Genomic DNA, 22,558 nt, shown 5'->3' with positions numbered 1-22,558 from the left:
TGGTGCAAAATGGTGGTGCCACTTGACTTTTCAACATAGTCTAGTGCCACATGTATTGCAATACTACCGAGATCAATTAGATCAATAGAGAGATAATCAAGTAGTTGATAGTTAATAATAAAAAGTAAAATCTTTTATTTTTCACTAATTTTACTATAATGCAGATGATATGGAAGCTATATGCAGAGGATGTCATGGCTACTTTACTTGTCATATGTACATCAAATAGTCACATATGGATGATTATAGCTCCCCTCCTATGCTTTGATGTGACAGAATTTCGTACTTAAACATAGAATTTCATAATTAAACTAAGAATTATTCATTTCGACACAGATAGATTCATTATCTAAAGAAACTCTGAATACAAACATTGTAGATCATAATGTCACCAATTTTATTCAATTAGTTTTATAATTTGTAAACCTCAGATAATTATTTTTTGAATACTTTTTTAAAACTATGCAACATTCAAATTCTATGTTTAAGTATGAAATTCTACATTTAATACAAAATCCTAATTATAATTCATAATTTTATATTTAAATTAGAAATTATTCGTTTCACCGTAGATAGATTCATAATCTAAAGAAACTTCGAATACAAAAGTTATAGATCATAATATCGCCAATTTAACACAATTAGTTTCATAATTTTTGGATATCAAATAATTATCTTTTAAATATTACTATAAATAATTAAAAAAATTATTTAAATGCGAAATTCTACGTTTAAGTACAAAATTCTATTTGTAATTCATAATTTTATATTTAAATTAAAAATTATTCAGTTCACTATAGATATATTTATAATCTGAAAAAACTCTGAATACAAAAGTTGCAAATTATGATATCACCAATTTTATCTAATTAGTATTATAATATTTGGACGTCAAATGATTATCTTCTATATATTTTCCTAAAACTGCACTAAACTAAAAGTTTGTAGTTTAAGTACGAATAGAAGAAAAAGAAGATTAAAAAAAAAGCAACAGCAACAAAAGAAGAAGAAAAAAAATTAGCACCAGCATATAAAGTAGAAGATGATGAAAAAAAAAGAAGATAAATATGAAGCCATTTTTTCTCTCTTGTGGTATTCTATCAATAAAAATGATGCACTAAATGATAGAAATGGTAAAATTAAAAGAAAAATAAGAAAAAAGTCACCTTGCCTCACTAAATCAAAAACTAAGTAAATTTTCGTTGCAAATAACTCTAATAAGATACTCACATTGTGTACAAAGAAATAAAGTAAACAAAAGCCAGCAGCTTTCAAATAGCTTTACATTAGTCCAAGCATATTTTACAAGGAAAGAAAGGAATCCTTAAATTTTTCGTACAAGAGAACTACCCAATATGCTTATCAAGAAGCACTGATGGAGTTACTGAGCTGCATATGCTTGATAAATATCTGAACTCCTAATTTCCACTTCCCTCCAACAAGAGTTTAGAGGAAAGCTGGCAACGCGGAAAAATTTAGTCAGTGGAGCTGAGACATGCATTAAAGTAGATGCTCTAACTTCCACATGCAATGCACTCTTCTCGGTTGTTCAAGGAACAAACAACTTGGGCCATTTTGGCTTCAACATCCTCTTCCTCCACTGGCTCCTTGTCCTGTGATTCCTCCATATGTTTTAGATCATTATATCCCAAAAGAGCGACATAACTAATATGAAATGCAGAATAATGCAAGAAAAAGTAGCCAAAATATGCAAGAGAATCACCTTGAGAAGCGACGTGTCCACAGTAAACTTGATCGCATCAGCAGCAGCACGCGTTCGAAGATAATACATCCCAGTTTTAAGACCCTTTAGTAAAGAAGAAAACTCACAACTTCATAAATGTCATACTTTAAAGAAAAGAATGTTTGCATTGACTTAACAACACAAGATGATGGTTTAAAAGTAAAGGTAAAACAAAACCACCTTGGACCAGGCATAGAAGTGCAGGGATGTTAGTTTTCCAAAGTTGGGTTGATCCATGTGAATATTCAGGCTTTGACTCTGATCAATGTAGCACCCACGATCGATAGCCATGTCAACAAGCGTTCTTTGCTTGATCTCCCACACCGTCCTGACAAAATATTATAAGGATTCAATGCATACATAATACAGAAGACAGCCCCAAATTAGCTGTACCATACTTATATGCTTACCTGTAAATAGCTTTTAAATTTTCTGATATTTCAGGAATCTTTTGAACAGAGCCATCTTCGTAAATTATCTGGTTTTTGAGTGCTGGATTCCAAAGACCCATTTCAGTCAAGTCATGCAGGAGATGCTTATTCACTACAACAAACTCTCCACTGAAATTAAGAGATAATATAAATATTAGCATATGAATGCTTTCAAAGGTGTTATGTATTATCATTCACAGCATATAAGTAAACCTCAGCACTCTGCGACTGTAGATGTTGGATGTGTAGGGCTCAAAGCACTCATTATTGCCAAGAATCTGACTAGTTGAAGCAGTCGGCATGGGAGCAACAAGCAGGGAATTCCTCAGTCCATTCTTAGAAATCATTTCCCTCAGAGTTGGCCAATCCCATTTGTCCGATGGAGTTATATTCCACATGTCAGGTTGAAGAATTCCCTGTACAAGCAGAGGATTAAAACTTGAGCCATGAGAGAAGTATATCATCACAACTTTTTCGTACTATTGCATGCACAAGCTAGAGACAAGAGAAACCCCATATGTTCTTCTGCTACGATTTTAGAACGTTAAATCTTTAGTCACATAGCATCATTTTGCAAGTTATATAGCATCATTTTGCATGAAGACTATCTTTCAATCTTTCATAAGATGTCCAGATCTCCAATAACAATGAAAGAAATCGATATCCTTCGACAAACAATTTATAAGGCCTACTCTGCCTTACAGAAATACAAGTCATGAACTTATGTAAGCTATTTGAAACATGTTTGGAGATCAGATGTGTACAATATGAATAATTCTAATATAATTTTCTCAAGAATCTATTTGAACTTAAGTAGCTTAGTTTGTTGCCAAGGATATGTTTAATTATGTATTTTATATTGTTTATTACCAGAAATAATTGTATCAATCAACATTTACCAAGGATAATATAAAAAAATTATTTCTATCATAAAGACATATACTAACATAGCTAGCTAGAAAAAAATGACAATCAAAATATTCTAGATGAGCAAGCCTTTCAAACACATACCTTGCTGACAGGACTCCCTTTGTAGGTCTCATATGGACCTTCCTTTGCAGCAATCTCAGCAGATGATTTCAAGGCATGGTAGTAGATAGTCTCAAATATATCCTTATTTAGCTGTTGAGCCTGCATAGGAGATAAATTTACAAGATATTAGCTGACAACATCAAGAATTGATGGATAACATATCCTAAAGCCTTAATAGTTAAAACAAAATACCTCTGGCGAATCAAATGGCATGCCAAGCAAGATGAAAGTATCTGCTAAACCCTGAACTCCTATTCCTATTGGTCTATGCCGTAGATTTGACCTCTTTGCAGTTTCAACAGGGTAATAGTTAACATCAATAATTTTATTGAGGTTTGACGAGACAATTGAGGTAACCTGTTACAATAGACAAAATATAAGTGAAACACAGTCAAGAGTGCTTAGGATACCATCACGTTGACATAAGAAGATCATAACAAACCTCAGCTAGCTTATCAAAATCAAAGTATCTGTTCTTTGATCCACTGCTGCCAACTAGTTTAGATGGGTGAGACTCTATAGGAACTCCCTGAAAGAAATAAAGAATGGATTATGCATAAATAGCTTGAGATGGAAATTTACCAACAGGAATTAGTAAGATCTGTAAGATATACCTTATCTCTTACAAAACGTGGCAAAGCAATGGATGCCAAATTGCAGACAGCAGTTTCAGTTGGACTTGTGAACTCAATTATCTCAGTACATAAGTTAGAAGACTTGATTGTGCCCAGATTTTGCTGGTTGCTCTTCCTATTGCAAGTATCCTACAGAAAAGAACAAGTTTATAGATACCAACTCACATTTCCATTGATTAAAAAAATTTCATGTGTGGAAAACTAGCAATAGAGGAACATATTTTATTAGGGAATTTTTACATAATTACCACTGAATACTTTCAAAACACCATAATTGCCACTATATTATTCAAATTATCATAATTGCCCCCAAAATTATTGTGTTCTTTCAAAAATGTCATTCCATTAGTTAAATCTAACTAATCATGATTAAAACACAACTTAGATTCAAAAAAGACTCTGTTTGCCCTTACATAAATTATTTAAAAATATCAAATACTATACCCAAACCATAGTACAACAAAAAATGTCTTCTTTTATGCTAGATAAAAAAACTGTTGATAAATATTTTACATTCTAAACTTAAAAAAAGAGGGTATTTTAATCTTTTATTTGTGTTTACTATAATAATCTGTTACGAATATTCTATTAAAAATAAACCATAATAGCAATTCTGAAAGTCTAAAAATTTTAGTGGCAATTTTGATATTTTTAAAGAATATAATGGCAATTATGATATATTGAAAGTTTTCAGTGGCAATTATGTAAAGAACCCATTTTATTGATATTACTGTAATATGATGCCAGCTTCAATGAAGCAAGATGAAATTTGCAACTACAAGTTATTTCCCTTTCTACAGAAAAAGAAATGAAGGATTCTGATACTCAGTAGAGTACCTTGAAAAGCATATATGGAGTTCCAGTTTCTATCTGAGACTTCAGAATTTCAAACCAGAGGTTCTGTGCTGCAACAACTTTCTTTGCCTTGCCCTAGAACATGTGCAGATAGTATCAGGAGAGTCAATTCAAATATAAGTTGCATGAAATTTTAAAATTGAGTAGAAGAATTACCTCTCTTTCGTATTTGTTGTACAGAATTTCAAACTCATCACCCCAGCAGTCAGACAGACCTGGAGCTTCATTGGGGCAAAACAATGACCATTGTCCATTGCTCTGGACCCTCTCCATGAAAAGATCAGGAACCCAAAGTGCAAAAAAGAGATCTCGTGCACGGTGTTCTTCCTGTAAATTACTAAATTAACTATTCACACTACAAGGTTAAAGATAGAATAACATATATTACACTATTAACCAACTATGATATACCATTTAAGTATAAAAAGCAATAAAAACAAATGGAGAGGAAGATTGATGAAAAAAACGACATCAACCACTACTATTAAAGCGCCTAAAGTATAAAGATTTGCAAAACACCAAAATCACAACTGAGAAATAATTATAGTTACTAAGGTGGCATTTGGTTTGAGTTCGGAGTTAGTCTTTAAACTTGGTTAAAAACCCCAAGTCACATTCAGTAATCAAACACTACTTCTTCCCAACCAAATTCAAGGATAATAGAGGAAAGAAAAAATACAAATAAGTTTAATTTTTTAATAAAATAGATTGTGTTATGAACATAGTACCAAAATATCATTATTAAATTTATAAATATAAATGTGATATCAAAGTAATAATGATGTCCTTATTTTAAATGATCTCCCATGTCCTTTATTTCCCTCCAAATAAATATAATTTTCCCCCAGAAAATTTTAAAACTTACTAAGTCCGCAATAACTTATAAGGTCATTAGGAGCTTGTGAGCTAAGTATGCAAGCAGTTGGAAGCCCACAATAACTTAATTTATTTTTTTAATAAATTTACAATAATACAAACTTTTAAAAAAATAAAAAAATAATGTAGCATTACGCGAGGATTTGTAAGCCAAAAGTGAACTTACATGTCCTCAGCCCTTTAAAAAAATAATAAATTAATTAAAAAATAATAATGATGTTCTATATAGTATGGTTGCGAGATTGTAAGACAACAACAAACTTACAAGCCTACAACCTTAGTAGGAGAGGAAAGAAAAGGTTAACACTTGAAAGCCTGCAAATCCAAGGCGCTTGTGGGCTTACAAGCATGTAAACCCGCAAGCCTACAATAAAAGGCTTTTTATTGTAAAAAAGTACAAAAATTTTCATATATTTTTAAACTTCAACTAATTGGTTTCATTTCATATTATTATTTTCATCTAATACCATCAAAGTCAAAAAGTATTTTGGTCTATTAATTTTATATATCGTCTATTTTCCTTCAAAACCAATGTATTTTTTACCTTTTCATATCACATAAAAAGTAATAATTACACTCTTAGCATAATTCACAACCAAATGTCATTAGCTTAGTTCAAGCTAATCTAAACCATGACTAAGAGTTTCTTAGGCCAACTAATCACATTCCGAATTTAGCTTCAGACCAAACAGAGAATTGATTTGGTGTACTTCAGGTTATCATAAAGCACCCAGATCATCGCTAGGGTTATAGAATCATAGATAAGCCATATGATATCTCCTATTCAAGAAAACATGTCAATGACTGATTTCCAAGAAATGTGCTTTAAGTTTTTGTCACCTCCATTAATGAAAATGCTTCCTATACAAACTTTTGTTCAACAATAAAAGAGGTCAAGGCATATCCTGTTCCAGCCTACTATATGACCACCTTTCGAACCAAATATGCTAGAAAACCTATTTTATCAAACCACTATAAGTTGACAAAATTTCACCAATGTAGTCAATACAAAATCTAATCCAATTCTAACTTCAATCTATTAGGTCAATAGATAGCCATTATTGGTTTATTGTGGAACAACAATTTTATGTCACCAATTGAGGATAAGGTATTCCATATTTTGAACTTTATAAAGAGCATCTAGTAATGAATTTAAATTAAGGTTTGATTCTTTTATTGGTTTGGGCTAAAATAATCCATACATTTAAATTTTGCAAAGCTTCAAGATAGAGTGGAGATGAAAGACTCAAGCTTTTGTTCCATGTAAATCCACCTTCATATAGATGGAGAAAACAAGAAAAAATAATTATTGACCGACCAATGATTTTCTTAGCGCCATTAAGTTTCAATTAAATTATGTTACGGTTTAAATCTGGACTGATTTGGACGTAAGAAAACTATGAAAAGTTATATAAAGGTAGCCTTAGAAGTTATGGTTCTAATGGGTCTGGTTTCACAAGAATCCGACGTCTGAATGAAAAGATATTAATAAAATAGTAGAATAAGATAAAATAGGGCAAAATAATAAATATCTGGCATTGCAGTGGTCGTCGGAGGATGCTGAACTGCTAAGGATGGTGGTGGAGACCGTAAGGTAGGGTGGTTGCTAGTGGAGGAAGATGGTTAGGGTTTAAAATGTCGGAATGTTTCTACGGTTATAATCTACTCTTAGAAAAATAAGGACGATCTAACGACTATAGTAAAAGTTAAAAGCAAGATAATGAAATAACTTAACTTTATCTTCATTCCACAACTCCCCTAATCAACACATGACTACTCCTATATATAGAAGTAGAGTCCTAACGAATCAGATCCATATACGGATTGTCCAATTTATTAAAAATTTAAAATAATAAGATAAAACTAACTAACTAACTTGACTCGAACTAACTTGACTCGACTTAACCCATGTGGTCGGATCATAACAAATTACTTTTTTCTTTGCTTCTAATCAATTGATATCAGAGTACTCTAACTAAATAATTTTCCTATGATGGCAATGCATGATATCACATTTATTCTAGTTGTTCTTTGACAAACAAGCTTGTGATGCTAGTTACTCAAAAGTGTTGAAGAAAAGGACATCATCAAAACAATATCCATCCAGCAGCAATGCAGCATCCATTTTTATCTAATTTAACCATAATAGAAAATCATTAAATCTGGGAAGGGAACTAAAATGCCATGGGAACAGTTTCAGTGTTAGCTTACAATCATGTGACTTAAGAAGTCTGCATATGAGGAAATTAAATAACAACATTTTACCTTGACTAATTAAAAAAAACTGACATTTTTGTGAGAAAACATTAAAAGAATCTGATTACAGTAGATCTTCAGATAAAGAGAAACTTATTAACTTAAAAAGCCATGGATTTCGGAGTTTACACCTTCCCATGGTTCTTTCGGAGATCAAGGAACTCAAAAATATCAGCATGCCAAGGCTCCAAGTACACAGCAAATGCACCTAAAGTAATTCTGATGCAAGTTAATGATCTGGGATTCCATCAAATACACTAGACAAAAATAATACTCATAATTACCTTTTCTCTTGCCACCCCCTTGATCGACATAACGAGCAGTATCGTTGAACACCCGCAGCATAGGAACAATACCATTTGAAGTTCCATTTGTCCCACGAATATAACTTCCAGTGGCACGAATATTGTGAACCGAAACACCAATTCCTCCAGCAGATTTGCTTATGACAGCACACTCCTTCAGAGTGTCATAGATTCCCTCAATGCTATCATCTTTCATACAGATGAGGAAGCAGCTGCTCAACTGCAATCCCATTCAAAGACAAATAAGAAAATAGATTCATATACATCTTTGAGAAATGTGAAACAATGAAAATACAGGAAACAGAACTTGAGGTCTCGGAGTGCCAGCATTGAATAGTGTAGGGGAAGCATGAGTAAACCAGCGTTGTGACATCAAATGGTATGTTCTTATGACAGATCCAATATCATCCTTGTGGATTCCAACCGCAACTCTCATGAGCATGTGTTGTGGCCTTTCTACCACCTTCCCAGAGAGCTTCAAGAGGTAGGATCTCTCGAGAGTCTTAAAACCAAAATAGTCATAATCAAAGTCTCTATCATAAATTATCTCACTGTCCAGCCGAGAAGCATTCTGAAGCGTTCATAATCACAACAAATTACATCAGAATTACTAAACATCTTAGATTCAGAAAAGGTAAATCTCGCATTTACAGTTAAATGATATGAAGCATATGGAATCATGTATAAAATTTGAGAAGCAAGCCTTCCTTAGTTAACAACAAAATATAATGAGAACCAGTATCAAGTTACTGGCCATCTCAACAACACATAAATACAACACATCACTTCAGTTTATTGTGAAGGATAGCTAAATAAATCTGCACAAGACGAGACGATATTGTTTCAATCTTCCAATTAAACGATACCCAAACAAGAAAATGATGTTCTTTTAACCCCCCAGAAATGTTTACCTTCATGATTATCTCATAAACATCATCAGCTATCAAAGGAGCCTTCAGCCCAGATCTCTCATTAAAATGGTTATACATATCCTTAATCCTGCACCCATTAGCATCCGTTGAAATCAAAACCAAAATTAAAACAACAATATACAAAAACTTACGTCTCAGAGAAAGATTTTTTTGTGTTCTTATGAAGATTCGAGACCGCAATCCTTGCCGCAAGCTACAAAAGACAAACACACAAAAAGTAAATCTACCACACAAAAAAGGACAATTATTCTTCTTGCTTGAAGAGATTGAGAAGAATACGGAAGCATAATCGGGGTGGCTTGCGGTCAAAGCGGCCGAAGTCTCCGCCGCAAGTTCATCAAGCTGGCTTGTGGTGACGCCCTTGTAGACACCGGCGCACACCTTCTGCGCCACGAGCACGGGGTCGCAGTGTTCTTGGCTCAACCCATAACTCAACTTCTTCAGCCTCGCCGTGATCTTGTCGAAGTGAACCGACTCCTGCCGCCCATCTCGTTTCACCACGTACATCTCCGCAAGGAAACAAGAAGCGAACTTTCGGTGGGAAATTTCGTCGAGCAGGTAGAGGGCAAAAGAGGGGGGAGCTTGTGGCCCAAGCCGGGAGTATCCACGGATAGGGTGGTGAAGGCTAAGTATAGATCTGACTGTCGGAATCAGGTGAAATTTGGGAGAGTAGTAGATTCGGGGTGGAGGAGTTGATCTACCGGAGCGGATCGGAGGTATGGAGGCCAAATGGTGCTGGTGGTGCTCGAGCTAGGCCTGATGGAGGTGGACGTAGGTGGTGGCGTGCGTAGGGTCTGTAGGTTTGCTGCCCACGACAGAGAAGAGGAGGACGAAGAGGGTTGTTTTCTCAGGGACGAGACGGTACGAACCGTCGAGGAGGAAGGTATTTTGGCCACCAGCAATGGTCGGCCTCACCTGGACCGAAGGAAAGGAGGGAGAGGCTAGGTCGAAGAAGGGAGAAGAGGGACAAGTTCAAAAATCGAAATTTACTAGGTGCGCACCACAATTGTTTTATAAGTGGCTATCTGCTAACTCGGGTCGAACAAGCCTAACAGGTTTAGGTCAGACTAACACTCTAGTCCACACATAAGTCGTATGAGAAAATGACTTGACCAGGGTCTAAAATATAAAGCGACGACTAATAAGCAAAACGATGCAGAAAGCAAATAGATAAATTTCAGAGTCTAAAATGAAAACTCCTAGCTCTCCTCTTGGGTACCGAGCCCAATGGGTGTGGGCTGCCTAGGCTCAATCCAATTGAACCATACCATCTTAACCTCAAGGTGCAAAGTTTGGGAAGCAATATGCAATGTCAAACTCGAGCTCCTATAAGAGCATCTCCAATCGGGCTCCAAAACTTCAAATTTGGAACCCGGTGGAGCTCCAACCGGGCTCTATATGGGGCTCCAAATTTGGAGCCCCACCATGAAAATGGAGCCGCCGGGCTCCATTTGTCACATCAATTCGTTCTCTTTGTCATTGTCGTCGTTGAGGTAAGACACAAACTTGTTGCATAGTTTGGATCTTATCCGTGGGCTTAAGTAAATCAGCACTTACAACCTAACTGGGTCTGATTGTGCCTGTAGAAGTGATACCTGAAAATGGGGTGAACTCGTGATCCATGGATAGCTCTAGCCAGTATGTAACTAGTCCAACTCATTCCAATGATGTTACGATGGCTTTCTTTAAGAGATACGGTCAATCAGCTCAGTTTCAGTCTAGGATGAAACTTTCGAAAATAACTGCAGGCGATCTAGCCATCCAAAAGATATGATATTGTGATGAGTTGTTCCTTTTGAAGTAAGAGATCCAACGCCACTAGAATCACGTTGATTGGAGGTGTAGATCAGAAGATATGAGAGAAATACTGACCTTTGGTCAAATGTTGGCGAGATGGACATAGATAATGAAAGGTGAAATTATGGTTAGGGTATTAGAAGATTACAATGGCAACGATGGTGGGGATAGAGCCTTAAGCTAGCTAGACGAAGAGGTAGAGGGTAGACCTTGATAGGCAAAGGGGCACGGTCAAATTGAATGTTGGAAGGAGACGACGTCAGATGATGGATGTCGTTGGAGGAATGAGGTAGAGGTACAGGAAGGGAAAACTTTAATAATTCATCAATAGTTCAATAAGATTGCATTTTACATATTTTAGAGACTAACCTAACAAACAAAACAATCAAAATGTAGCATTAGAAACAATGCAGCTTTGCTGATTGCATTCAAATGCGGGTCATGCGCGTTCAAACATGTTAAATACATTCTCTGTATTTTGCGAATGTATACAGGCGTTTGAAGATGCGTTCGAATGCGGGTTGTAACGCCCCCACCCGGCACGGGCACGTGCACGCCCACGCGCTCACACGGCACGCGCGGCGGCGCATGCGACAAATCGGGCGGGGCTTGATACGATTCGGACTTCACCGACGTCGTCTCGAGCATGGATTCACTTTATGAGTGTTTTTGTTTCATGTTTTAGTGTTTAATTTCCATTAAAATAAGTTTTATGTAAGTCGTGTTCGAACGCGGGTGGAGTGAGTTCGAACGCGGTTTGTGAACGTGGGTGAAGATAGTGTTCAAACGCCTGCATCGCGTTCGCAAATACCGACAAGCGCGTTCGCTCCCGCGTTCGAACGCCTGCATCGCGTTCGCAAATCCAGAAGAGCTAATTCGGTGCATTCGAACGCGGTCAGGCGAGTTCGAACGCGGTCGGCGAAAATTGTGTTTTAGGTTTAATTTGAGTTGTTGGTTAGCCTATAAAAGGATGTGGTAGGCAACCAAATTGATTATTGATTATTGAGAATTGAGTTTGCCTTGCCTCCTTCGTCTTCTTCGCTCCCGTTCCCTCAATCCCCGGCGACGCCGCTTCTAACCTCCCTCGACCGGCCAATCACCCTAGTCCCTTAGGAGTGGCCCTCTCCTCCCCCTTCTTCCAATCTATCCAACACTTACCCTAACTCTTCCATCAACCATAACCCTTCCACCACCACTTTTTCACCGGTGCCACCCCATTAACGCCGGTCCTCCACCATCCACCATTACCTAGGATCTCATGCCTCTATCCACGGATCCAAAACAGAGCATCCTGACGTTCGTCCACTAAACGAATGATATCTCGAGATCCCGAAATCCGATTCGCCTTAAATTAGATTTGTTGGAAAGCTCTTTTCCGGGCCTACAATATATCAAAATTTCACATCGATCCGACGGCAGAACATTTCGGAATCTTATTTCAAAGTTCTGTGCAAGATCTAGTCCAGATTTGAGAATTAGAAAAGATCGATCTTTAGCCCTAAAGGAGAGATCGCATCAGGGCCCGTCACACATAGATACTCTCCTGTGCACATATAATCATGACATTATTAAATAAAACCTGCTAACCTATTCATGATCACATAATCCATCACTAGATAAATCATACTATTAACCAAATAAACATGTTAACATATGAATATTCCAGTCCACAATAATATACATTAAACCACTACATAATCTGGGATGACCCACATAAGCCACAACAAACCATCAAGATACAACTAAAACAACTAATACAAGAGTACGTCATGATTCGACCTGCATCATACAAATTATCGTCTAATACAAAAGAGTACAAATATTAAATACTGGTACAACTCAATTTCTATATAAACTATCATCTACACCATCTCGCATCTATAACTTACCTCATCTTTTCTCTAAAATATCTCATATTAGACCACTATGCACAGTCACCACCCGGTACCCGGTCTCAATATCATGTTTGAAGGCTCAGAGCATACTCCACCACCCGCAATAGTATCTCAAATATAATCATACCCTGTCACCCGCTAGGGTATCAACATCCATCCAGACCGGGCACCCATATAGTTGATAGAAACCTCGTGAGGATAACTCGCCACATATGCCCTAGCGAACCGCATGTGTCCGAATGTCTGTTGTACACACAGACTAATGACCTCAGACGTAAGGCCAACAGGATCGTGACTATGTCGAGCGATCAATCATCTCTAGGCACGCCCTAACCCTCACGCCCATTCAGGTATCCTCATGCTTTCTATCAACTATCCTATCAATCATATTTCATGCTTTCCTTCTAAATAGCATATCATATGCATATATCCAGTACGATAACAAGTCACTGCATAACAAAAATTTAGGTGGAATAGGAATCAAGAGAATAACAATGCAATGTAGTCTTCGATCATGTAGTCAACACACACATACTCATACTAATCTATTACATGCATACTCGTGCTATAGATCTACTCGGTATACAATCATAATAGTATAATCATCTCCCATCATCTTTATGTATATCACCTCACCAATGTACTCGTATTCAAGATCAGCCTAATCAAATGCATGATAAAAATATGATGCTTGACTGTAATCATCTCTAGATAAAATCATATAATCATACTAGAGGCCAAAATATGCGTGTACATAATATATAATATATCCTAATTTGAGAAAGGCGTCTAGGGAATAAAACTACTCACCCTGATCAGAAGACGCAAACCACGTATCCCTTACATTCGCCAATCAATCGAGTGACACTTATCGCTAGCAAGATCCACGAGATCTCAAATAAGGGAGGTTCGGGATCTGAAAATATTTAAGTAGCAAGAAGTTAGTCGTTCATCTAATTAAAATCCGTTCATGTAAAATATGATGATTTATTAGATTTTAGAATTTCTACTTATCTTTATAACTAGCTAGATTTTTAATTATAAATAAAAATATAAGTATAGATAAGAACCTAATTATAATTAAATTATATCTTGATTAATTAGGGACTATGTAGTCATTACTTTATAAAATAATAAATAAATACTTAAGCCTATTATTTTATTTGTTACAAAATAATAATGTATAATAAATTATTAGAATTATTTAAAATGTATCTCATAAAAATATTAGTATATAAATTTGATAATTATAATTTACAAATCTATATATTAATCTAATAGAGATATAAATAAATAAATATGAGTATTACTTATATTTATACCTAATTAATCATTGATTATACAAATTATAATTAATACTAATCATATTGAAGAATATATATTATTATTAAAAAAATTAATGTCTAAATAATCTATTTGCATTAATTAAGAAGGAAAAACCTAAATAAATAACATAAATAAAATAAATAAATAAATAAACTGTCATTAGTGCTGGGCTCAGCCCAGCACTGCCTGCTACAGTGCTGGGTCGAGCCCAGCACTGTGCAGAAAAAGGAGCAAAAGCCGAGGAAGAAGAAGAAGAAGAAGGGAGGAGGGGAGGGAGGTGCGGTCTCGGGCCGACGGGGAGGGCACCAGCAGCTGGTGGCCAGCCAACTGCCGGCCTCTCGCCGGCGGCTCAGCTCCGACAAGCCCGAGCCCAAAGCAAGAAAAAGAGAAAGAGAGAGAAAGATAGTGATAGAGAGAGAGAGAAGGAGGAAAAGGAAGAAGGAGGAGGCTCACCCGCGGTAGCACGACGACAGCAGCGGCGGGTCGGTAGTGGGAGAGAGAGAGAGACCGAACGAGAGAGAGAGAGAGACCGAACGAGAGAGAGAGAGAGGAGAATAAAAAGATAGATAGAAAGAGAGGCAGTGGGAGGGGTTGGCGGTGGCTGCGGCGGCGCTGGGGCCCGCCGCAGCCGGTTGGCTGCGACGACGTGAGGGGTGCATGGCACCCCCCACACTGCCCCATTGCATGGGCACGAGGCCGGCCACACGTCATGCCCATGCAAAGATTAATATATTTTTTTAAGGATAGGTTGTTACACGGGTCGAGTGCATTTGAACGTGCTAAATATATTTTCTATATTTATAAACATATGCAGGCATTTGAACATGACTTTCTGATATTTGAACGTGACTTCCAGAAATCTTTATTCTTAAAAAGCAAAAAAAAACTTCTTTCGAGGCGAGTTGATCAAGTCCAAGCCGTATCTAGCTGAACAATAACAGCCCATCTCTCTTCCTATTTTATTATAAATGGTAATATTCTCTCAATTTGAAGCTAATATGTAAATAACCAAGCTAAATTACTAAATGAGGTCTAGTACCTGAATTAGCTCAATATTTCCAAGCTCTAGTGGAATTAGACCATCAATGCTGGGGTTGAGGCCAGAGAGATCGTTCAAAGACCCTCTAATCCACTCGAATCCAAGCTCCCCGACAAAATCATTCGAAGAGGCATTGAAATAGGCGACGTTCATGGGCTCGTAGATCTAGGATGAGAACTCTCCGGTAAGATTGTTGTAGGAGTCGAATCCCATGAGCTTGGAGTAGTTTCCTATCGAGTTGGGGATGGGGCCGAAGAGATCGCTGTGCATGAGCAAGATTAACTAGGCCTTGGCCTTGTATAGGGAGTCGACGGTGATCTCCATGCGATAGATGAAGGATAGGGTGTGGAAGAAGGAGAGAAGCTCATCGAGGGGTTCGTTGCCGGAGGAGAAGTGGTGGGGAAGGAACGGGGTGGAGAGGAGATTCTGTGAGGGCGACGACGGTTTGAGGAAGAGTGGGAGTGGTAGGTGATTGTGTAAGGAAGAATGGGAGGTGGCTACAAGTGAAGTGAGGCTGTGAGAGTGAGTGGGTTATTAGGGTTTTGGGTTGTGTGTGTGTGTGTGTTTGGGTTAGCAAGTTGATCAGGCCCAATTTGATTTGTATACTTAAATGAGTCAAATAGGTCAAAATGAGTTAATGGTGTAAATCCAAACACGATTAAATGGGTTAGTCAGCTTGACACGTTTATGACACGAACCCGATTAGACTAAACCTAAACCCAATTAAGAGTCAGGTTATAGTGTCAGGTTAATTTTTGCCACCCCTAGATATGGACGCACATTAGCCGGCTCAACCCTCGATATAATAACTATCTTATGGTCTGAATTTCAGCATGTCAATAGTCTTTGTGCTCTTCAAACAACACAAAAAATTCAGATAATAATTACAACAATTTTTGGGGTTTACTTGAGCTTAAGGGAGGCTCAATTACTGCTGGGGACATCTAAATAAGATAGGCCAACTCCTTTGGACATGGCAGCCCCGCCATAGGTTGCAAGGTAGGGCTAGATTGCATTTTCACCCCCATTTAGCCACACCACCTTGCCATTTCACCGAAATGTCATTCACATGTCGCGAAAGTTGAATGTCACCGGTCCTAGGATTTGTAACCACTGAGTACCTAAGATTGGATCAGCACTCGCAAAGCAAGAGGATACAAATTAACATTCAATTCATGTCCTTGGACCCAAATTTTCACTTGGCGACATAAATTGTCAACCCTCAACTTCATTCCATCGCTAATTGCTACATCAAATGTATTGGTTGGTTCAGCTTCCAACCCAATCATCCTCAACGAACGCTCATCTAAGAAGTTATGCGTGCTTTCCGAATCAATAAGGATGTGCATGCAATACTTTTTGACCAATCTGTCTACCCCAAGCGTCTTCAGTGCAATAGTCCCAAAGTAGGCGTGCATTGAAATTTCAACTTACACATCCTTCTCTTCGGGCATCTCTAGGGCCTCTTCAAGAAGCTCTTCATCAACCTCTTACTCAACCAATTCCTCATCTAAATCATCTTGCTCATCAATCAACATGACGCTCCCCGTTGCTTTCGCACACCGATGACCGGGTGTGAATCATTCATCGCATCAAGAGCATAGTTATTTTGCCCTTCGCTCCTCTACCTAGACAAGTGTGAGAGTTTGGGCGGGTGCTCTATGGTCCCCTTTCATGTCAGTGGAGGGTCTGAGTGGAGCTCTTGGCCTTGAATTTCTAATAGTTGTCCTAGGAATTGCTGTTGTAGTGCCAACCATTTTAGCTGGTCTATAGGGCTGCCATGATTCTCGGCTAGACTATGGGTTTTTGCTTTGGTTCCTCAATCCCTGGTGCTTCCTCTCCATGATGATGGTGTCTTCATATGCTTCTTCTAAAGTTCTTGGGCATAATATTTCAACATCTTGATACACTTAGTTAGAGTTTTTTCTTATTGCATTAGTTATTTATTTTTATTAAAATAAATATCCTGTAGCGACAGGTCGCGTTCGACCGCGGAAGGGGTCACGTTCGAATGCCTTTGCAAATGCCTACATCAGGTTCACAAAAATAGAGAACGTGAAATGCGTGTTCGAACGCGGTTGGGCACGTTCGAACGCCGCATTCTAACGTCTGCATCATATTCGCATCGATAGAGAACGTTTTTTATGCGTTGGAATGCAATCGGGCACGTTCGAACGAGATCGACAAGAGTCCACTAAAATTAGGGTTAATAATTATTATTTTGGCTTGTTGGCTAGCCTCTATAAAGGTATAGATGGCAACCAAAATCATTATGCTATTCAAATATTAGTTTTTTTTACCTCTGGAGCATTGGTGAGACCAAAAGGCATGACCCTAAACCAGATTCTTGCAAATGTTGGGCACATGCATCACATCATTGATGTAACGCCCTAGCTCGACACGAGCATGTGCACGCCCATGCGCCCACATGACACGTGCGGCTCACACGATAGGACGGGTGAGGCCCCTCACGCAGAGATACACTCCTATGCACATATAATCATGATATCATCAAATAAAACCTGCTAGCATATTCATGCTCATATAATCCAACTCTAAATGAATCATACTATCAACCAAATAAATCTGTTAACATATGAATATCTAAGTCCACAATAATATACACTAGACCACTACATAATCTGGTAGGACTCACACAGGCAACGATAAACCATCAAGATACAACTAAAACAACTGATACACGAGTACACAAAAATCTAATATGTATCATACAAATCATCATTTGATACAATAAAATACAAATATAATAAACAACGATAAACATTAATTTCCATACAAATTATCATCTATACCGTCTCACACCTATAGCTCACCTCATCAATCTAAAATATTTTCTCGGAATGTCTCAAGTCGCTATCATATACCACATATCTGAGGGGGATTAGAAAATAAATAAATAGAATCATGAGCAAAAGGCTCAATGAATAGACCTTACCCCGAATCAATGATGTCAAATAGAGAGTAAATTGTGTACTAGATAATATGAATCAGAAATAGCATCATATCATGAATGAGTATTTGAATGTTCCTCAATAATATATAAATAAAAAGTATATAACATGTCATAACTGATAAAATATATAATCCTCGATAATATATAAATAAATCTCCATGTTGTACTATCATCATAACTCTCTCTTAAATATAACACATATGATATATGCCGACCATGATCATGCTATGATATCAAATGCAACCACATATGATGCATATTGACTACTCGATAATCAGGCATATCAGATGATAATGAAATTATATGCATTTCTCAACGTCACGATCATTACCGACATCTTAGTATAAATATCATCACACTAGACCACTGTGCGCAGTCAACACTCGATACCCGATCTCAACATCCTGTCTATAGGCTCAAAGCATACCCTGCCATACACTAAGGATATATTAGTCATAATCATACTCTACCATACGTTAAGGGTATATCAAAATCCATCCAGATCGGGTACCCCACTAGTTAATAGAAATCTCATGAGGGTAACTCGTCACACGCATACCCTAGTGAATGGCAGGTGTCCGATTGTCGTGCGCACCAGACTCAACTGACCTCAAACATGGGCTACAAGATATCGCATACGAACGACCATAATCATCTCCTTGTATTATTTTTTAAATCTCTTCAAGATGGTGGTAATTTTTTAATAATAACCGCCACTTTGAATGATTCATTATCTCATGAATTAGTTAATTGCTGCTTCAGTGAGTTCAAATCCCAAGATAATTAGACAAATATAGATTCAATTCTTTTATATATCCTACCGAATCAGATTAGATTACACTCTTACTTTTAAGGATATATATAAAGAGTTACAATAGGGGTAACATAAAAAGGATGAGAGCTACATGTACCAAGGAGGTTATGCAACTGTCATAACATTTACATCATTACTTACAACAGTACATAGTTGTCTTAGGAATATAACTTTCTTTAAAAACCAATAAAAGAAAGGTTAATTAAGAAGGAAGAACTCTTCCCCTCTCGTGAAACCACTAAAAAGGGACCACCTTGACTAATTAAAAAGATTAACCACACAATTCCGAATCCTTCCGGAGCGTTCAGACAAAGGAAAGAAGATTTATCGATTGGGGAGTCGGTGAGAGTTCACATGTGACCCTCGCCGCTGCCGAACTATAAAACGAAAAGTTTCCTCGTGAACTCAACAACTCTCTCCCCGCCCCCAAACCAAACCAAAGATGTCTTCAAATGCCATGCAGACATTGGCAAGCTCTTAAAGCTACCCAAAGTCGGCTTTAACCTTCAATACTTTAGCCATCAACTAGCATGAGAGGGCATACCACTGCCCTCTTTCTTTTGAAACTATTGGCATGGATGCAGTCGGGAAAGTTAATTCTAGCAGCTCTTAATGGTCAGTTGCATTGCATGCTTTCTTTCTCTTTTTCTCTCTCTGTAGAGAAGTTTTCAGACATGTAACCGTTGTTGTATTTTTTTTTTTGGATGGCAGATGGGTGGTATGATTATACTGCTTCCACTGAGGTACGTACTTCTTTTGTTATGTGATTCTTTGAGCTAAGTGTAATTTTCCTGGTATATTTTCAGATATGCATCCGTTATCTTGGTGAGCATACCAAGAACAAGAGTAACATGTGACTGCTAATTAATTTGAGTTCTTCAACAGTGCAAATCTTTACCTGAACCACCGCTTTATAATGGAGGAATCCTGAAGAAGGGCAATGGCGAGATGAGATACCATACAACAGAGACGGGGGTATACTCACCCGCTTTTCTGCTGTACAATCTCAACCAGACTACAAGATACAGTTTCTCATGTGAGTTCTGTCACAAAGTTGGCTATGTTCCAAACGTAATGGAAACACGATATTGTCTCCACTCTCACGTGGCATCTACCAAGATATTGTCTCTCTTTAGATACCCCTACTCTATTAAATCACACTATGGCGTTTCTCTCATTTTGAAATGATTCTTCTGTACATAACAATTTAGTTTTGCTCCATAAACATCATTTCCCAATATTAATTTATGGTTATCCTTCTACTTTCTTGTAGTTCTTTTCTTAAACAATTTTATTGTTATCTCTATCAATGGTGTTCGAGTATTCTGTTCTAAAGCTCCAAACAGAGCATCACAGGCTAATGTGCAGTTCCTCAAAAGATTTATTCTGATTTAAACCATTATCTCCTAAAGGTTGGGTGAAAGTCGAGGGGGCAGACTCGGCTATTGTCACTGCTAGACTATCTACAGATAACTCAGGAACAAGATGCATAGGGACAGTATCAGCAAAAAGTGGCTGCTGGTCATTCCTTAAGGGTGGATTCGTCCTCGACTCGTCCTCCCAGAACTCAGTACTCTTTTTTCAGGTGACGAAAACTATTATTGAAGATCTCACTAAATCAAAGTTACCCATATATATATATATGATTCTGAAAAAAAAAATCGTTCCTCTTTCCTCGTGATCAGAATGCAGACAGGAGTGCAATGAGGATCTCTGTGGAAAGTGCTTCACTGCAGTCATTCTCTGTCGATCAATGGTCAATGCACCAGAAAGAAAATATAAGGAAGGTATTCCTTCAGTTACATGCTTGCTTAGTGTCAAACTATTTTGAATCAATTTCTTCACGTAATGTATTCATAGTTTCACTTAGTTTTGCCAAATTAGATCTCTTATAGAAGGTTTTATTGAACAGAAGCGGAAGCGTGCGGCGACGATCCATGTCGCAGATTCAACAGGTAATAGAGTGACTGGAGCATCAGTTTCTGTACAGCAGATCTCAAGAGATTTTCCATTTGGTTCTGCAATAGCTGACACCATCTTAGGAAGCTCATCTTATCAGGTATTTTGAGGAAAAAAAAAAGAAAGAAAATTCTCTACAAGAAATGTGATGAAAAACTAATTAGGTCCACCACAACTTCAACATATGAGATGCATGGATTTCTAAAACTTGTTTCCTTTCAACTGTATCTCATTGTAGACGTGGTTCGTGGAGCGCTTCAATGCTGCAGTTTTCGAAAACGAGCTGAAGTGGTATGCAACGGAGCCAGTGGCGGGAACGTTGAACTATGATTCAGCAGACAAGATGCTAGACTTTGTCAGGGCCAACCGCATCATGGTTCGCGGCCACAACATCTTTTGGGAGAACCAGGAAGCCACCCCATCATGGGTCAGGAACCTCACAGGTGATGACCTTCAATCTGCTGTAAACTCTCGCATCCAGAGCCTGATGACCAGGTACAAGGGGGAATTCGCCCACTGGGATGTCAGCAATGAGATGCTTCACTTCAACTTTTACGAGCAGCGTCTTGGACATAATGCCTCCTTAGAGTTCTTCGACACCGCTCAGCAAGCAGACCCTCTCGCGACTTTGTTCATGAATGAGTTCAATGTCATAGAGACTTGTGACGATATCTTTTCGACAGTGGATACTTATGTGACCAGGCTGAAGGAGCTAAAGGAAGGAGGAGCTCTGTTGGAAGGGATTGGACTTGAGGGGCACTTTGGTAAGCCAAACATTCCTTTGATGAGAGCTATTCTAGACAAGTTGGCCACACTTGAACTTCCTATTTGGTTTACCGAAATCGACATAAGTAATCATTTTGATGAGCAAACTCAGGTAAGAAATCTGCTCAATTTCATTCAAAAACAAATCACTAGGTAGTTTCTCAGTCTGGTAATTCGTTTCATTTAATCTTTTGCAGGCTTTGTATCTGGAAGACGTCTTGAGAGAATCTTTTTCGCATCCATCAGTGAATGGGATTATGTTATGGACTGCACTGCATCAAAAGGGCTGCTACGAGATGTGCCTCACGGATTGGAATCTTCGCAATCTGCTGACAGGAGATGCAGTTGATAGGCTCTTGCAAGAATGGCAAACGAAACAGGTAAATGGAGTGACAGATGAACATGGATCCTATAGTTTTGTTGGATATTTAGGGGAATACAAGATTTCTGCAAGTTATGAAAACAAGTCAGCAGAGACTACGTTGTCCCTACCCCAAGGAGATGAAACTAGGCATTTAAACATTCAGCTTTGAGATTTCTGAGTATGTTTATGTATGTGAGCATGTAATGTTACATTAAACAAGATAAGAAAAAAAAATAGAACACTAAGATTTATAATAATTCGGCTAATGTCTATATCTATTCCTTAAGATTTCTTTTCTTATCGATGCACTATGCGTTCAAAACATGCTATACTAGTTCCCCAAAATGCTAATATTTTTATGCAAGATATTTTCCCCAAAATTTCTCACTCACAAATCACCAAAGTTTTTATATCATATCATAGATAAACAAGGCCCATGTTAAGCTACTACCTAATTACAGTTATCAAAGATATTTGGAATATCTCATGCTTTAGCCGTTACGGAAGGACGAACCCAATCTTCTCAAGCAAATGATGAGATTGATTAAGTTGTGTACAT

General features: G+C 37.6%; 2 protein-coding genes across 2 annotated transcripts; one reads left to right on the top strand and one right to left on the bottom strand.

The window, feature by feature from the left end:
* Positions 1 to 1,196: 1,196 nt before the first annotated feature.
* On the bottom strand, positions 1,197 to 10,047 carry LOC140798908 (ribonucleoside-diphosphate reductase large subunit). The gene is made up of 17 exons (XM_073152995.1): positions 9,346 to 10,047; positions 9,198 to 9,259; positions 9,046 to 9,133; positions 8,442 to 8,705; positions 8,114 to 8,354; positions 7,961 to 8,037; positions 4,854 to 5,024; positions 4,680 to 4,772; positions 3,822 to 3,971; positions 3,650 to 3,736; positions 3,400 to 3,564; positions 3,187 to 3,306; positions 2,389 to 2,591; positions 2,155 to 2,304; positions 1,925 to 2,072; positions 1,724 to 1,807; positions 1,197 to 1,613 (listed from the first exon to the last, which is right to left on the bottom strand). Exons 1-17 carry the CDS (start codon positions 9,571 to 9,573, stop codon positions 1,515 to 1,517), a joined length of 2,430 nt encoding a protein of 809 aa, XP_073009096.1. The 5' UTR covers positions 9,574 to 10,047; the 3' UTR covers positions 1,197 to 1,514.
* A 9,280-nt stretch (positions 10,048 to 19,327) lies between these two features.
* LOC140799053 (endo-1,4-beta-xylanase 5-like) lies at positions 19,328 to 22,253 on the top strand. Its single transcript, XM_073153181.1, has 8 exons — positions 19,328 to 19,526; positions 19,623 to 19,654; positions 19,797 to 19,947; positions 20,324 to 20,496; positions 20,597 to 20,698; positions 20,824 to 20,970; positions 21,109 to 21,747; positions 21,833 to 22,253. The coding sequence occupies exons 1-8, from the start codon at positions 19,442 to 19,444 to the stop codon at positions 22,166 to 22,168; spliced, it is 1,665 nt and encodes a 554-aa protein (XP_073009282.1). The 5' UTR covers positions 19,328 to 19,441; the 3' UTR covers positions 22,169 to 22,253.
* Positions 22,254 to 22,558: the final 305 nt, after the last annotated feature.

The sequence above is a fragment of the Typha latifolia genome, chromosome 12 (assembly GCF_019914945.1).
Source record: "Typha latifolia isolate L0001 chromosome 12, TyphaL0001v2, whole genome shotgun sequence".
NCBI lineage: Eukaryota > Viridiplantae > Streptophyta > Magnoliopsida > Poales > Typhaceae > Typha > Typha latifolia.
The sequence above is the reverse complement of the archived record's forward strand: the minus strand, read 5'-3'. Positions and strand labels throughout refer to the sequence as shown.

Coding starts and splice junctions, on each gene's coding strand:
- LOC140798908 (XM_073152995.1), bottom strand. CDS start 9,573: ATGTACGTGGTGAAACGAGATGGGCGGCAGGAGTCGGTTCACTTCGAC. Junction 8,706..9,045: donor TTTATGAGATAATCATGAAG/GTAAACATTTCT, acceptor TGAACGCTTCAG/AATGCTTCTCGGCTGGACAG. Junction 8,355..8,441: donor CTGGCACTCCGAGACCTCAA/GTTCTGTTTCCT, acceptor ATGGGATTGCAG/TTGAGCAGCTGCTTCCTCAT.
- LOC140799053 (XM_073153181.1), top strand. CDS start 19,442: ATGAGAGGGCATACCACTGCCCTCTTTCTTTTGAAACTATTGGCATGG. Junction 19,655..19,796: donor ATTATACTGCTTCCACTGAG/GTACGTACTTCT, acceptor GTTCTTCAACAG/TGCAAATCTTTACCTGAACC. Junction 20,699..20,823: donor AGAAAGAAAATATAAGGAAG/GTATTCCTTCAG, acceptor TTTATTGAACAG/AAGCGGAAGCGTGCGGCGAC.